Below are 17,913 nucleotides of genomic sequence, written 5' to 3' on the forward strand. Positions count from 1 at the left end.
GTGTGTAGGCAGGCCAGGGCTGCTGACGGCGTGCACACGCAGTTGGCGTTGTGAAGCACTTCTTGTGAGGGTTACGAAGTTCGTCACCCACCGACCCTGGACACTAAAACTGAGTGTTCGCTTAACCTACTGTCAAGTGTCAACTGCTATCACATCTCTTCGTTTGATCCTGGTTGTCGCTTTCTAGGAGATTCCTGTGAGCAACAACGTGTGTGATTTAAGTTGGCTAGAATTGCAGGTGTCTGCCTGTGTGGTGTTTAACTTAATTTAATTCATTCCCTCATTAATGAAGTGTACCAGCGGTATCTTCTGCCTTGTGGCTGTTGGTGTTCCGGTGACATGCTCTGGCCACTGACGTAGTTTTTGGCAGTGTATTTTCCTCGTCGTCTTGACGCTGACTAGAACGGCATGTAGTTCGACAGCTGAACTGATCTTGTTGGTTGGTTCGTCAGCTGGCTTTTGGTTGAGTTGTCTTCCGATTAAGAGGTGGTCGGTCTGGCTGCCTGTGCCACCTAAACGTGCGTTGGTGTTACCTTCCCTGGCCGATCCTTGGAACCTTCTGAGCGCCGCTCCTTGTGTTTTACATTATGATTTCCCTTTACACAGGGTACTTAAGACTAAGTGTGGCCTTCAGCCGAGTTTTAGCTAGTTAAAATTGGAAGGCTTTTCTTTTTAGACCTTAAGCAGTAAAAAAAATGCCTCTTGTTTGGTATGTGGCCTTCATCCAATTTTCAGCCCCTCAAAATTAAAATTGAAAATTTCTTGTGCCTAGGCCTTGAGCTATAAATTGGTTTCAAGTTGGTATGTCGCCTTCAGCCGAGTTTTCAGACTTTTCAAGTTAAAAGTTTAAAAATTTGTCTAGGCCTTAAGCTGTAAAAATATTTTCTAGTTTTTATGAGCCCTTCAACCAAGTTTTCCAGCTTAAGTTAAATATTGGAAATTTCTTTGTCTGAGCTTTAGGCCGTGAGATTGTTTGGCTTTCGTATGTGCCCTTCAGCCGAGTTCTATGTGAATCATTTTAGGATAAAGGCTTTAGCCTATATTAGTTAAATTAAGAATCTCTTCGCTTTAGGCCTTAAGCCGTAAAATAGTTTATGCATGGTGTGTTGCCCTCAGCCGTGTTTTAATCACTCTTAAATTAAAATTTGAAAATCCTCGTCTTGCCCTTACGTCATAAGATTGTAATATTTTAATATGAGGCCTTCAGCCGAGTTTTACACGAAATATTTTAAGATAAGACCTCCAGCCTTATCAAATTGAAAGCTCTTCTTCCTAGGCCTTAGGCCATTAAATTGTTTGTAGATATGCGGCCTTCAGCCGAGTTTTCAGCCTATTTAGATTAAACACTGAAAATCTTTGTCTCGGCCTTAAGCTATAACACTGTTCCTTGCTTAATGTGTAGCCTTCTGCCGAATTCTATGGAAAAAATTTAAGCTAAGGCTTTCAGCCTATTTACATTGAAGATTTTTTTTCCCTAGGGATGTGAAGCCTCCAGAAGAACTCCTGTACCTCAATTCCTTGCTTAGGCCTTGTGCTTTGGATTTTCGATGTGGCCTTCGAGAGTTTTTGATTCTTGCTTGTGTAATAGTGTGTTTTAACAAATAAAGTTAATATGTTGAGTGCAACTGACAGCAACTTATTTTGGCCCCTTTCCACAAATAAAATCGCATCCGCTATGTCCTGCTAGCCCAGGGATTTCAATATTATGATGAAGTAATGTTGCACAACGGCATGAAAAGTTTCCTGGGATAGTACAATTCCATGTTGTGGTACGAGTGTATTCAAAGTGTCCTGATGGACAATCTGTACAGAGTGACCCTTAGACTGAATGGTCTATATTTATTAAGGACTTGTTGCAGAACTACTAAAAAAAAAGCGAGCAGTGTTTAAGGCGAGAGCTAAGGTTTGGGAGAACCAAGTTTCAATGTCCAACCACAGTCAGGACTTCAATTTTCCATAATTTGTCTACACAACTTCAGATGAATGTCTGAAGTGCCCATAATCACTAGACTGACATTCATTCCATCTCCAGAAATATCATGACGAATGGGATTTGAAACCCTTAGCCTTAAAGAAGACAAAAGTGCTTGGTACAGTTTTCACTGCAAGTAGAAAGAGGGGTGGATGGTTAAGCATGTTGATGAACCATTTGTTGGAAGACACCATCCAGTGGTTGCACATTTCTTAATAAAATTCCTGATGTCTGACACAGTCTCGACCTTCCTTTATGACTGATGAGGTGTATGAATGACAGTACTTTTTCCATTGCCGACAGTGGAACCTTTGTCCGACGCGGGGTATGACGTCATGCTGGGAAACCTGCGAGGATCCGCCTACGCGTCGGGCCACGGGCTATCGTCGCGCAGCCAGCAGCAGAAATGGCGCTTCAAGTGAGTAGCCGCCACCCCTCCTTCCCCCTTCTGGGACTTGCTCTCAGACACTGATACACACTGGTAGCGAACACGGGTTTCCTGCTCGCGAATGAGCAAGCGAAGAATTTGGCAGTTTCTGAACAATACTCCCATGGGTTCTCCAATAGGGTTTGTGGGAGTAGCATCACTGGGGGGGGGGGGGGGGGGGGGGGGGGCGGAGATACATACATAGGAATTGAATGAAATCCATTGAACAGAAACTAATGCGGATGCAGCAGGATGAAATCAGTGATGTTCCAGTGATACGAAATGGTGTTAGAGAAATCTATGGGAGCGGCTGAGTCTACAGAACAGCTAATCGTAGACTTCAGAATTAATTGAGAAGAGATATAAACGGCAATGGACGTTTTTCTTATTATCTGAGCAGTTTTCAGATAGTGCAGTGGTTGAGGCATCTCCTCACGAAAAGTACGGAGACCGAATACAAGTACCGCCCCTGCCACAAAAGTGCGATTTTGCGTGACATAAATGTAACACTGGAGTTGAGCAGCTGTGAGCATTACTTCACGGACATCATTTCGTGCTATCGCAACCCGATTGTCACATTCTTTACAAGTCAGTAACGTTAAATGAAATGATCCTGACTCAAAATACTCTTGTTCCACTGTAACAGAGCACATTCACTGTTCTGTTCTTACTTATGTGAACTATTTGAGATAATCTTTAGCAATGAATATTTACAGCGAGCAGTCAGTATCTAAGGTTGCAATGTTGCTGCATCGCTGTTGACCAGTTACAGGTCAACACATACAACGAATAACGACCCTGACATTTGTTCTCTACACATCTAACTTCAAGTAGCGGAGTTGTAGAATTCGTATTGCAAACTGTAGGTAATAACTTAAAATTTGGGTTAACAATGGTTCAGACCTAGTCTGGTAACTCATGTGTAGGATTACACAGTTTTCCTAAACTGCTGCAGCAAAATGTCAGTCTGGTTCCCTCAAAAGAATTTGGTGGATTACTTTCCTGTGTTTCCCCAATCGCAAGTCATGCCCTGTCTGTAGCCACATCATTGTCTGTGGCATATTAGCTTTAATTTCTATTTCTTATTTTCATTCGATAAATATTTGCCAATATGTAATAATACTATATACTTATTGCATGATGTAGAAATTTTATTGGGTAAGTATAGGGTGTGTAAATAAAGTTTCAAGTCTCAGAACACAAAATTTGTTGAATACTTTCATATATCGGAATAAAATTCTTCAAAATAGGTGCCTTGACAAACGACACACTACTGCCAACGAGATTTCCACTGACAGTTAGTTCCCTGCAGCTCCTTGGCTGGACTGCTGTTCAAAACCCTTTTGGATCGCTGCGATGCTGTCAAACAGCTTCCCTTTCAGACCTCTCTTCGTTCGGCGGAGACAAAATGAAGTCACTGGGGGCGAGGTCGGGGCTATAGGGTAGTTGTAGCAGCGGTGCCACGTTGAATCGGGACACAACTTTAATAACGGCGAAGCAGTTGTGACGGTCGCATTGTCATGGCGAATTCTTTATAGGCCTCTTGAATCATTTCGAACGTTTCCGTACTGATCTTGTTCAGTTTTACACAAAATTTGATCTAACACCGCTCCTTCAAGGGGCGCAGCATTTTGGACGCTCCGATTTCTCGACGACATTTCGAAGCAGAACTCCCGGCACTCGCGATGTTTTCACTCCTGCGTTTCGCCAGTGAATGCCTATGCTTGGCTCCCTTAACCAGCACCCCCACCACCTGGCACATGTGGTGAGACCGGTCTGTGTGTGCACCGCATGTGCAGAAACACTTTTCTGTTAAGAAGGGAAAGCTATAAATTTTTTGGTTCAGCAAAGAGGGTGAAAACGCTAAACATTAAGCACTGTCTCAAGCCTATTTCGAGCGTAAAATGTCAACATAAAATTCTATAAATGGAAGAAATATTTACATGAAGTATGAACCATGCGCCAAAATGAAACTCGTGAAAGTGGTAAAGACGAACTATTAAAAATACTTCGAAAGTCTCGTGCTCGTGAGAGTCAATGCACTGTTGACGAGGGAGATCTGCGAAACTGGGAACTCTGAATTCCAAGTCATACGAACATTATTGATACCCAGGCTTCTTCGAACTGGTTAAACAGATTCCGGAAATTACTCGGAAAAGAAAGCAGTAAAATTATGAAGTTTGCCTCAATTAAACATGTAGAGAAGATGCCATGAGTAGGTAATACTATGGAGAAATTCGCAGCTGACGCGAAAACGAAACTTCTTGTTGCCCCTAAAATGTTTCCACAGCTTTATGTCTGTCTTCAGGAAAATCAAACAAAGCTAGGACCAAAACTTTAAAAAATCACTCTTTATCTGTAAAAAATTTGTAAATGAAGTACCAAAATTGGGAAAAATGAGGAAGAATAATTTTCAGTGATAAATCCGAAACGTCTTCTTAACATCTGAACGCAGCCAAAACCTCTCAGACAAACAGAAGCTAAACGATGTCAAAGTTAGCGTATGGAGGGATTCGCGTGAAGCGTTCAGTGAATTCGAAAGTAAAAGTCTATGTACCGACTTGACAGAAAATCCTAGGAAGTTCTGGTCTTACGTTAAATCAGTAAGTGGATCGAAACAGCATATCCAAACACTCTGGGATGATGGTGGCATTGAAACAGAGGATGACACGAGTAAAGCTCAAATACTAAACACCTTTTTCCAAAGCTGTTTCACAGAGGAAGACCGCACTGCACATCCTTCTCTAAATGAACGCACGAACGAAAAAATGGCTGTCATCGAAATAAGTGTCCAAGGAATTACACCTGCAACAGTTTAGCTGTCGATATGAACTGATGGTTTGAGACATTTTTTGGTACTGTTTAAGCGCTTGAAATTCGCGTGTGTGCAGTTTGGACTTTGTACTAGGCGGCTCTCAGCCTCCCCGTTGTGGTTACATCTGCTTGTTCACCGACTGGCGCAGCAAGCAGGAAGGCCTGTAACAACTGCTCTACAACGGTTATTCGTGTGGCAAAAATGAGTAACTTTTAACATAAAAAAATACTCAGAGCACGCCTTAGGAGGAAAAATTTTGATACTGCGTTTATGTCGATGTATTCCACCAGGGTGAAAAATTTCAGGATAGTCTTAGGCATGTCCGAATGGACCACTCCCTTGTCTGATAAGCCATCCAGATGGGAAAGCTTAGTTATATTTAACTTTATGGTGATACATTTGAATGCTCTCAACTAACGCTGTTTCTGGCGAGGTACAGACAACTTTCTAGTGAACTGTTTCTGTTGAAGCACTAGATTTGTGCCGACGGCTAAGTATTTTTGTATATTAACATGCGTTAGAGTTTGAAGTCACCTACTCATTACAACACATAACAGAGACATTTCGTAGCTTCCAGTGCAGTCAGCCGAAGACTACGTACTTACCTCTCAAAATCAATAAATCTAGAAAAAAATCAACTTGGAAGATCGCAAAATTACTGATATGGATTTAGTGACAAAACCCACGCATGTGATAACGAAAGAATATGTTGATTAAATAACTCAGGTGTAAACCGATGACATGTTTCAGCCGCTACCTGCAGCACACCACTCGTTTACGAAAAGGCCAAACAATTTATAGCAGTTTACATCAAAAAATATATATTATCCACGACATATGACAATATAATCGATTAACAGACACTGTACATACTTTCATGTAGGCTTTGGTATGAACGACACTACATCTGCGTTCATATTAGGCTCTTAAAAAGGATTGCAGTGATATAGTATATTACGCTAATGTTCAGGTGTTTCAAACAATTCGCCTAATACAAGTGCTTGCTATTTATAACAATTCAAAACTACTTTTTTAAAACAGAATTGTTCAAAATGTAGAGAAGTGTTTTACCTTGGATTCACTACGATGTTACACGTGCTGAAATTTGAGGGAAATACACTGCGCCTTTCCTTACAAAATCCTGACAAACCAGCTGTAAGCAGTGGGTGGGAAATGTTGCCCTCTACAATATGAAAGCAATGAATTACTAGAGACAAAAACTATATATATTCAGCAACCAGCAATTCAGATTATGTTTTATTGTTCAATGTTTGACGAAACAATCAATTCGAATGTTATGTGAATCATTTTCTAACTTCCCCGATTACGCCAGAATCTAGAGCACGGACGTGGCAATGACTGAACGTCTTCCTGCGGTCCTCAGGCTTATACCTGACGGTAAAACCGGCCTGGAAGTGCTGTGGTGGTCTTCCATTCTGCTGCAGACGCATCTACGAGTGTAAGAGCCGCAGGGTTCAGGCGCTGCGGTTAAGACGCGAGACGTTTGCACAGGACTTCTAATTCATTTCTGACGAATGTCAGTGTGGTTCCTTCAACAAGGTCACTACCAATTTTTACCCCATCTGTATGAGCCAGTACTATGTATATAATAACCTTCATGTCAACAGTCTGTTAAACTCTAACTATCCTGCTTATAAGCAATGTGGTCTGAATCACAGGCGTACTGTGACCAGAAAGTGCTCTAATATTCTGGCGAGCATTGCATTTTTAATGCTTTTAAGCTATTTTCCGCATAAATTGTAATGCACTCGGTTCCTGTCTTATTGTAACATATTGATTATTCCTTACTACTGCAGTGTTATCTTGAAGCTGTGAGAAAGGAGGACAGGCGTTCCAAGGCGCGGAAGCAGAGACGATGCTGAGGGCAGACGAAACCTGCCAGCCTGCTTACTGCAGAGGCCCTGGGTAATTTAGATTTAGTGCGATACACGAAGGATTGCAATCCTCCATATGTTTTTAATACATTATTTTCTGCCAATTTAATGTGCACCCCAGCTCTACAGCTGTCTTTATGGATGGGTCTAAACAGGGGGACTCTGTTGGTTGCTCTGTTGTTTTAACTGATCATGTCCTCAACGTTGTGACTGCCTCAGACTTTGCTGTATTCATTGCAATATTACACGTGGCCCAACTCTCCACTCTCTATAACGGTTGTACCCACCAGACAAAGGAGTCCAGAATACCAGGACATACTCCTGCAACTACAACAGCTGGGGAAGGAGGTGTCTTTCTGCTGAGTACCAGGGCAGGGGTGTACCTTAGGAAATGTAAGGGAAGATGTAGCAGCCAAGGAGGCACGTAGTGATCCTCAATTACTTTAGTGTGCCATCGCCTTGCATACTCTCAGCTCGATGTGGAAGAACCATTTTATGCGTCGATGGGAAACTAGTGGCTAGAGATGACTGATAATAAGCTGCGTCTAGTTGCGTCCACTACACTGCCGTGACGTACCTCCTTTTGGCTACGAAGACAGGATGAGGTCCTGTTTACGCGTCTTCACATCGGACGTGCAGGTCATGTTGAACGCTTCCGTCTTTATTATGTGTAAAATAAGAAATAATTGGCTTCTCGTGTCCAGATTGTGTGGCAGTTGCATTTACGGACAATTTTGTGAAGTTTGGAAGTTTTAGGTTTTGTTGGAAAGAGAACCGCGTGTGAACTTTCGGTCTAGGTAAAGATTCCGCGTGGCGTATTTTGTATTAATTATAGAACATTTGGCGAGCATATTTTGGTATAAAGACCACTGAAAAAGACTGAATTTAAAACTCAGAGTAGCGGATCAGAGACGGTGAGATCACGTCTCCAATCGGATCGGACTTGTGCAAGATTCTAGCTGCTTTGCGTGTGAAGTTTGTGGTTTGAGACTTAAGAATGAAAGAATAGTGTTTCACTAAATAAGGAATTGGTAGCGCGTAAATTTGTGTTATTCAGCAATAAACATTACTAGTCTGTAAATATTAGGACACTTATTTCAGTCGAAATGCACCACATTACCACCCAAATTATGTTCAGTCACAAAACAGGAACTGGTACTAGAGTTTACGCGGACTTTGCAGGACGGATATTAGGCGACGTCTTTGTTCAACACTGCTTTTACGTCGTCTTGTAAGTATCTACGCATGCAGAGCAAAGGGACAGTGAGCGGACGCTGTACTGCTGTAAGTTGACTTTAAATTTGAACAGCACGGAGAACAACGTATTTCAAACCCGCCCCACCGCAACAGCTTTATCGGCCGGGAGAAACAATAATACAGTTCGGATGCGTAGGATCATTAAAAAAAAAAAAAAAAAAAAAAAAGCAGCTGTGATAAGTGAACTCGGGAAGTAGTTAGACGCATGTGTAAAAAGGAACTGTAGTAGGCCGATAGACACGTGTGCAAATGAACTTTCGTCAAGAATCGGCAGCCAGTCAAACTAGTGGCAGACTGCGACGGCGAGCGCTGAACTACGAGAGACGGCGTTTCTACTGCAGCAGATCGGCAGTCGGAGCAGTTGGTAGCCGTGGCTGAAGCGGTGGCCGGTACTCTGGCCAAACATAGGTGGGCGGTCCCGCAGTTTCATCCCGCCGGGCAGTAAACCGGAGATCACAAAGATAAGCAGCGTTCTACTTAAAGTTTTCAGTGTGTGTCAAGAAACTTTGCAGAATGTCTGAAAACAATCAGAAAATAGTAGATGAGAAATTGAAGGTAGATTTGTTGTTGTTGTTGTGGTCTTCAGTTCTGAGACTGGTTTGATGCAGCTCTCCATACTACTCTGTCCTGTGCAAGCTTCTTCATCTCCCAGTACCTACTGCAACCTACACTCTTCTGAATCTGCTTAGTGTATTCACCTCTTGGTCTCCCTCTATGATTTTTACCATCCACGCTCCCCTCCAATGCTAAATTTGTGATTCCTTGATGCCTCAAAACATGTCCTACCAACCGATCCCTTCTAGTCAAGTTGTGCCACAAACGTCTCTTCTCCCCAATCCTATGCAATACCTCCTCATTAGTTACGTGATCTATCCACCTTATCTTCAGCATTCTTCTGTAGCACCACATTTCGAAAGCTTCTATTCTCTTCTTGTCCAAACTAGTTATCGTCCATGTTTCACTTCCATACATGGCTACACTCCATAGAAATACTTTCAGAAACGACTTCCTGATACATAAATCTATACTCGATGTTAACACATTTCTCTTCTTTACAAACAATTTCCTTGCCATTGCCAGTCTACATTTTATATCCTCTCTACTTCGACCATCATGAGTTATTTTACTTCCTAAATAGCAAAACTCCTTTACTACTTTAAGTTTCTCATTTCCTAATCTAATTCCCTCAGCATCACCTGATTTAATTTGACCACATTCCATTATCCTCGTTTTGCTTCTGTTGATGTTCATCCAGTATCCTCTTTTCAAGACACTGTCAATTCCGTTCAACTGCTCTTCCAGGTCCTTTGCTGACTCTGACAGAATTACAATGTCATCGGCGAACCTCAAAGTTTTTATTTCTTCTCCATGAATTTTAATACCTACTCCGAATTTTTTTTTGTTTCCTTTACTGCTTGCTCAATATACAGATTGAATAACATCGGGGAGAAGCTACAACCCTGTCTCACTCCCTTCCCAACCACTGCTTCCCTTTCATGCCCCTAGGCACTTATGACTGCCATCTGGTTTCTGTACAAATTGTAAATAGCCTTTCGCTCCCTGTATTTTACCCCTGCCACCTTCAGAATTTGAAAGAGAGTATTCCAGTCAACATTGTCAAAAGCTTTCTCCAAGTCTACAAATGCTAGAAACGTAGGTTTGCCTTTTCTTAATCTATCTTCTAAGATAAGTCGTAAGGTCAGTATTGCCTCACGTGTTCCAACATTTCTACGGAATCCAAACTGATCCTCTCCGAAGTTTTTCCATTCGTCTGTAAAGAATTCGCGTTAGTATTTTGCAGCTGTGACTTATTAAACTGATAGTTCGGTAATTTTCACAACTGTCAGCACCTGCTTTCTTTGGGATTGGAATTATTATATTCTTCTTGAAGTCTGGGGGTATTTCGCCTGTCTCATACATCTTGTTCACCAGCTGGTAGAGTTTTGTCATGACTGGCTCACCCAAAGCCGTCAGTAGTTCTAATGGAAAGTTGTCGACTCCCGGGGCCGTGTTTCGTCTCAGGTCTTTCAGTGCTCTGTCAAACTCTTCACTCAGTATCTTATCTCCCATTTCGTCTTCATCTACATCCTCTTCCATTTCCATAATATTGTCCTCAAGTACATCACCCTTGTATAAACCCTCTATATACTCCTCCCACCTTTCTGCCTTCCCTTCTTTGCTTAGAACTGGGTTGCCATCTGAGCTCTTGATATTCATACAAGTGGTTCTCTTCTCTCCAAAGGTCTCCTTAACTTTCCTGTGGGCAGTATCTATCTTACCCCTAGTGAGATAAGCCTCTACATTCTTACATTTGTCCTCTAGCCATCCCTGCTTAGCCATTTTGCACTTCCTGTCGATCTCATTTTTAAGACGTTTGTATTCCTTTTTGCCTGCTTCATTTACTGCAATTTTATATTTTCTCCTTTCATCAATTAAATTCAATATTTCTTCCGTTACCCAAGGATTTCTAGCAGCCCTCGTCTTTTTACCTACTTTATCCTCTGGTGCCTTCACTACTTCATCCCTCAGAGCTACCCATTCTTCTTCTACTGTGTTTCTTTCCCCCATTCCTGTCAATTGTTTCCTTATGCTCTCCTTGAAATCTGTACAGCCACTGGTTCTTTCAGCTTATCCAGATCCCATGTCCTTAAATTCCCACCTTTATGCAGTTTCTTCAGTTTTAATCTTCAGGTCATAACCAATAGGTTAGAAAATTTAAAAAGGGAAATGGATAGGTTAAAGTTAGATATAGTGGGAATTAGTGACGTTCGAAGGCAGGAGGAACAAGTGGTCAGGTGAATACAGGGTTATAAATACAAAATCAAACAGGGGTAATGCAGGAAGAGGTTTAATAATGAATAAGAAAATAGGAGTGGGGGTAAGCCACTACAAACAGCATAGCGAACGCATTATTGTGGCCAAGATAGACGCGAAGCCCACGCCTACTACAGTAATACAAGTTTATATGCCAACTAGCTCAGCAGATGACCAAGAAATTGAAGAAATGTATAATAAGATAAAAGAAATTATTCATATAGTGAAGGGAGACTAAAATTCAATAGTCACGGGTGACTGGAATTCGACAGCAGGAAAAGGGATAGAAGGAAACGTAGAAGGTGAATATGGATTGGGGATAAGAAATAAAAGAGGAAGCCGCCTGGTAGAATTTTGCACAGAGGATAACCTAATCATAGAGAACACTTGGTTCAAGAATCATGAAAGAAAGCCGTTCACCTGAAAGAAGCCTGGAGATACTAGAAGATATAAGATAGATTTTATAATGGTAAGACAGAGATTTAGGAACCAGGTTTTAAATTGTAAGACATTTCTAGGGGCAGATGTGGACTCTGACCACAATCTATTGGTTATGAACTGTAGATTAAAACTGAAGAAACTGCAAAAATATGGGAATTTAAGGAGATGGGACCTGGATAAACTGACTAAACCAGAGGTTGTACAAAGTTTCAGGTAGAGCATAAGGAAACACTTGACAGGAATGAGGCAAGCAATATAGTAGAAGAAGAATGGATAGCTTTGAGGGATGAAGTAGTGAAAGCAGCAGAGGATCAAATAGGTAAAAAAACGAGGGCTAGTAGAAATCCTTGGGTAACAGAAGAAATATAGCAATTAATTGATGAAAGAAGAAAATATAAAAATGCAGTAAATGTAGCAGCAAAAAGGAATACAAACGTCTCAGAAATGAGATCGACAGGAAATGCAAAATGGCTAAGCAGGGATGGCTAGAGGACAAATGTAAGGATGTAGAGGCTTATCTCACTAGGGATAAGATAGATACTGCCTACAGGAAAATTAAAGGAACCTTTGGAGAAAAAACAACCACTTGTATGAATATCAAGCGCTTAGATGGAAATCCAGTTCTAAGCAAAGAAGGGAAAGCAGAAAGGTTGAAGGAGTATATAGAGGCTCTATATAAGGCCGATGTACTTGAGGAGAATATAATGGAAATGGAAGAGGATGTAGATGAAGATGAAATGGGAGATGTGATAGTGCATGAAGAGTTTGAGAGAGCAATGGAACACCTGAGTCGAAACAAAGTCGCGGGAGTAGACAACAGTCCAGTAGAACTACAGACAGCCTTGGGAGAGTCAGTCCTGACAAACCACTACCATCTGGTGAGCAAGATGTTTGAGATAGGCGAAATACCCTCAGACTTCAAGAATAATATAATAATTCCAATCCCAAAGAAAGCAGGTGTTGACAGATGTGAAAATTACCGAACTATCAGTTTAATAGGTCACAACTGCAAAATACTAACGCGAATTCTTTATAAACAAATGGAAAAAACCGGTAGAAGCCGACCTCGGGGAAGATCAGTATAGATTCCGTAGAAATACTGAAACACGTGAGGCAATACTGAACCTACGACTTATCTCAGGAGATAGATTAAGGAAAGGCAAACCTACGTTCATAGCATTTGTAGACTTAGAGAAGCTTTTGACAAAGTTGACTGGAATACTCTCTTTCAAAATCTGAAGGTGGCAGTGGTAAAATACAGGGAGCAAAAGGCTATTTACAATTTGGTCACAAACCAGATGGCAGTTATCAGAGGCGACGGACATGAAAGGGGAGCAGTGGTTGGGAAGGGAGTGAGACAGGGTTGTTGTCTTTCCCGATGTTATTCAATCTGTATATGAGTAAGCAGTAAAGGAAACAAAAGAAAAATTAGGAGTACGTATTAAAATCGATGGAGAAGAAATAAAAACTTCGAGGTTCGCCGATGGCATTGTAATTCTGTCAGAGACAGCAAAGGACTTGGAAGATCAGTTGAACGGAATGGACAGTGTCTTCAAAGAGGGATATAAGTTGAGCATCAACAAATACAAAACGAGGATAATGGATTGTAGTCGAATTAATTCGGGTGGTGTGGAGGGAATTAGATTAGGAAATGAGACACTTAAAGTAGTAAAGGAGTTTTGTTATTTGGGGAGCAAAATAGCTGATGATGGTCGATATAAAATGTAGACTGGCAATGTCAAGGAAAGCGTTTCTGAAGAAGAGAAATTTGTTAAACCGAGTATTGATTTATATGACAGGAAGTCGTTTCTGAAAGTATTTGTGTGGAGTTTAGCCATGTATGGAAGTGAAACATGGACGATAAATAGTTTAGACAAGAAGAGAATAGATGCTTTCGAAATGTGATACTACAGAAGAATGTTGAAGATTAGATGGGTAGATCACATAACTAATGAGGAGGTATTGAATAGAATTGGGGAGAAGAGGAGTCTGTGGCACAACTTGACTAGAAGAAGGTATCGGTTGGCAGGACATTTTCTGAAGCATCAAGGGATCACCAATTTAGTACTGGAAGGCAGCGTGGAGGGCGAAAACCGTTGAGGGAGACCAAGAGATGAATATACTAAGCAGATTCAGAAGGATGTAGTTTGCAGTAGGTACTGGGAGATGAAGAAGCTTGTATGGGTCAGAGTAACATGGAGAGCTGCATGAAACCAGACCACAAAAAGAGCAGAGAACAGTGGCTTACTTGAGTCATTGTCGTCTGACTATGGGGTAGATAATGGACTAAGTACGGTGGAAGCTGATGTTTAATATTTGCCTGCAGCTATTCCTAAAACGAAACTGGAACACAGTGGCTTATGAACAAAGAGTGTTTCAGATATGTTAGTAAATATTCTAAAGAATATGAATTAGATGAATGTTAATATTAAGGAAATGGGTAGTTAAATTAAAACGTCATTAATTTCTGATACTGACGATAAAATAAATAAAATGGCTACTAACATTGATACTAAAATGAATAAATTAGGTTTGGAAGTAAATGAGTTACACACTGAAGTAGACGGGTTAATGTTAACCAAATGTTCAACGATTTGCCAGCTGAGATGGAATCCAAAAAAGAAAAGAAAATTTCAAATTTGAGTGGTTACTTGAAGAATGATATGACTGTGTTCTGTAACAATGCTAAAAGTGACATTAATCAGGTCAGGCAAGAATGTAGTACTGCTACTGTAATGGTGGAAAGTGAATTAAATTCGCGAATTGTGCAAGTTGCTGAGGATAGCGAACAGATTAAAGAGAAGATAAATTTAGAATTAAACAAAGTTAATAAACAGATTCACAAAGTAGAAAGTCACTGCAATGATAGTCATGTTGTTGTTGTCTTCAGTCCTGAGACTGGTTTGATGCAGCTCTCCATGCTACTCTATCCTGTGCAAGCTGCTTCATCTCCCAGTACCTACTGCAACCTACATCCTTCTGAATCTGCTTAGTGTACTCATCTCTCGGTCTCCCTCTACGATTTTTACCCTCCACGCTGCCCTCCAATGCTAAATTTGTGATCCCTTGATGCCTCAAAACATGTCCTACCAACCGATCCCTTCTTCTAGTCAAGTTGTGCCACAAACTTCTCTTCTCCCCAATCCTATTCAATACCTCCTCATTAGTTACGTGATCTATCCACCTTATCTTCAGTATTCTTCTGTAGCACCACATTTCGAAAGCTTCTATTCTCTTCTTGTCCAAGCTAGTTATCGTCCATGTTTCACTTCCATACATGGCTACACCCCAAACAAATACTTTCAGAAACGACTTCCTGATACGTAAATCTATACTCGATGTTAACAAATTTCTCTTCTTCAGAAACGCTTTCCTTGCCATTGCCAGTCTACATTTTATATCCTCTCTACTTCGACCATCGTCAGTTATTTTACTTCCTAAATAGCAAAACTCCTTTACTACTTTAAGTGTCTCATTTCCTAATCTAATTCCCTCAGCATCACCCGATTTAATTTGACTACATTCCATTATCCTCGTTTTGCTTTTGTTAATGTTCATCTTATATCCTCCTTTCAAGACACTGTCCATTCCGTTCAACTGCTCTTCCAAGTCCTTTGCCGTCTCTGACAGAATTACAATGTCATCGGCGAACCTCAAAGTTTTTACTTCGTCTCCATGAATTGTAATACCTACTCCAAATTTTTCTTTTGTTTCCTTTACTGCTTGCTCAATATACAGATTGAATAACCTCCTGATAACGACATCCTCCTGAGTAGTCCCCGCCCGGAGATCCGAATGGGGGACTATTTCACCTCCGGAATATTTTACCCAAGAGGATGCCATCATCATTTAATCATACAGTAAAGCTGCATGTCCTCGGGAAAAATTACGGCTTTAGTTTCCCCTTGCTTTCAGCCGTTCGCAGTACCAGCACAGCAACGCCGTTTTGGTTAATGTTGCAAGGCCAGATCAGTCAATCATCCAGACTGTTGCCCCTGCAACTACTGAAAAGGCTGCTGCCCCTCTTCAGGAACCACACGTTTGTCTGGCCTCTCAACAGATACCCCTCCGTTGTGGTTGCACCTACGGTACGGCCATCTGTATCACTGAGGCACGCAAGCCTCCCCACCAACGGCAAGGTCCATGGTTCATGGGGGGAGGATGATAGTCATGTGGTATTTGAAACTCAGATTAACGAAGTGAAAGCGTGTGTGCAAGTTTTGGAGTGCAAGTGTATAATAAAATCTCTAATATTGAAACTAACATTAGTCAATTTAGTGCAGAGGTAAATCAGCAGATGTGTAACCATGAGAGTAGACTAACGAAAGTTGAACAGAATGATAATAACAATAACTTTTGTGTAGTATCTAATGGTGTTGTAGAATCATCAGAAATTTCCTATGTTACGCATCGCCAATTCTTGAAAATTAATACCAATAAGAATGTTCACCTTAAAGAATTTTGGATTGATTTTGAAGATGTGTTACCTAAAGTGTGGAATGACAAGCAAAAGATAGGTTTCATTACTTCAAATTTAATGGGGGAGGCAAAAATCTGGGGAAATTAGGCATTAGATAAATATGGTAAATCAGTAGAGTTCAAACAGCCATTTTTTGAAAAATATTGGGGAAAGAGGTAGCAAATGCAAGTGTTGAATAAATTTTGGTTAGGGAAAAAGTATGACACCAAGAGAGATAACATTAAATGATTTGTGCAAAAGTGGTGACTACCTTGTCATATTTAAATACAAAAGTAGACACATAGCAGATCATTATGGGAGTAGAGAAGAAGTTGCCGTTATATTGGCAAAATAAGATCATTTCGCCACCCAGGGATGACAATGACCGGTTTGTTCATTATTTGGAAAGAGTTTAGAACCATTTGAAAGAGGAAGAGAGAGCTAGGAGAGAATATAGGCCACCCGCTAACCCTAATGAAAACAGAGCAGACATCAATATAAACATGGTCGGCGTGCCACGGGAGAACAGTTATAGAGGAAGAAGGAGAAGATGAGTTACTGGTGGGGGCAGGTTCATTGACCAAGCCTGGTATTTTGAGTGCATTCAGCTGTAGGTCGATGACGTAACAGGTAGGCTGAGCCCGACAGGTGATATAAACATCAGAGGCAACGACGTCACATGGCAGGAAAACTGTTAGCAGTCTGTGATGACGCTAGCGTTTGCAGACTGAAACCGTACAAAGGAAACCCGCTAGCGACGCCCTCGGTAAGAATGGTACCTACACAACGTTTTGAAAGTAATGTTAGTGAAAACGATAGGGAAGAGGAGAGTGACACTGAAAAACAACTTGACTATGGAATAAATTCAGTAGCTTTTTGTGAGAGAGGAAGTTCAGATAGAGATCACAGGAACCATTTTAATGGGGACCGAGGTACAGAAAGTAAATACTCAGATCAGGAAGTGGAGGTGAATCAGCACTGCGGAACAGATGAGAGGCTACTTATAGACTGTGGAATTAATACTATAGAAATACAGGAGGGAGAGGATGGATGTGTTGAGGAATTTTTGAATAAAGTGAGTGGAGTAATTTTAGAAAGTGAATACAAAGAATATGGAGAGGAAGAAGAAGAGGGTAATGTAAATAGTTCTGAGAACATCATAGGAAGGGTTGCAGAAACATTGTATATTTCAGACGAGGAGAAGGAAGAAGATGGTGATGCTTTTCCATCTTGAGTAGTTTAGTGAAAGCTGCTAGTAACTTGCCAGGATAGCCGAGAGCGCTAACGTGCTGCTTCCTGGACTCAGATAGGCGCGCCGGCCCCAGATCGAATCCGCCCGGAGGATTAACGGCGAGAGCAGGTGTGCCAGCCAGCCTGGATGTGGTTTTTAGGCGGTTTTCCACATCCTGCTAGTTGAATACCGGGCTTGCCCCCACATGCCGCGTCAGTCACACGACTCGCCAACATCTGAACACATTTGCACTATTCCATGAATTACACTAGACGCAGACAGCTGGGGTGCACTAATTCCATCCCTGGGGTACAGGGTGGCGGCAGGAATGGCATCCGGACACCCCTTCATAATAACCTTGCCAAATCCGTTCCTAACAATGCCGACCCTGCATCAGTGCGGGACATGGCACCAGTCAAAGAAAGAAAGAAAGTGAAAGCTGCTAGTAATAAGAATAAGGTGAATGATGATCCTGTAAATGTAGATACGTTCAGGAGTTGCTTCCTGCTCACCGGCCAGCAAGACAAACATACGGGCCACGTGGGGTAGCTGTGTGGTCTCAGGTGCCTTGTCACGAACTGCGCTGTTAGCCCTGTCAGGGT

The 17,913-nt window shown here is 41.5% G+C and overlaps 1 protein-coding gene across 1 annotated transcript in view; it reads left to right on the forward strand.

Annotated features, from left to right (window-relative positions):
- Positions 1-2,281: 2,281 nt before the first annotated feature.
- Positions 2,282-17,913, forward strand: part of LOC126278487 (lipase 3-like) — a 133,158-nt gene continuing 117,526 nt past the window's right edge. The window contains exon 1 of the mRNA XM_049978647.1: positions 2,282-2,390. Coding sequence (XP_049834604.1) covers positions 2,308-2,390 — 83 coding nt within the window. The 5' untranslated portion in view covers positions 2,282-2,307. The remainder of the gene's footprint in view (positions 2,391-17,913) is intronic.

The sequence above is a fragment of the Schistocerca gregaria genome, chromosome 6 (genome assembly GCF_023897955.1).
Source record: "Schistocerca gregaria isolate iqSchGreg1 chromosome 6, iqSchGreg1.2, whole genome shotgun sequence".
In the NCBI taxonomy this organism is placed as follows: domain Eukaryota; kingdom Metazoa; phylum Arthropoda; class Insecta; order Orthoptera; family Acrididae; genus Schistocerca; species Schistocerca gregaria.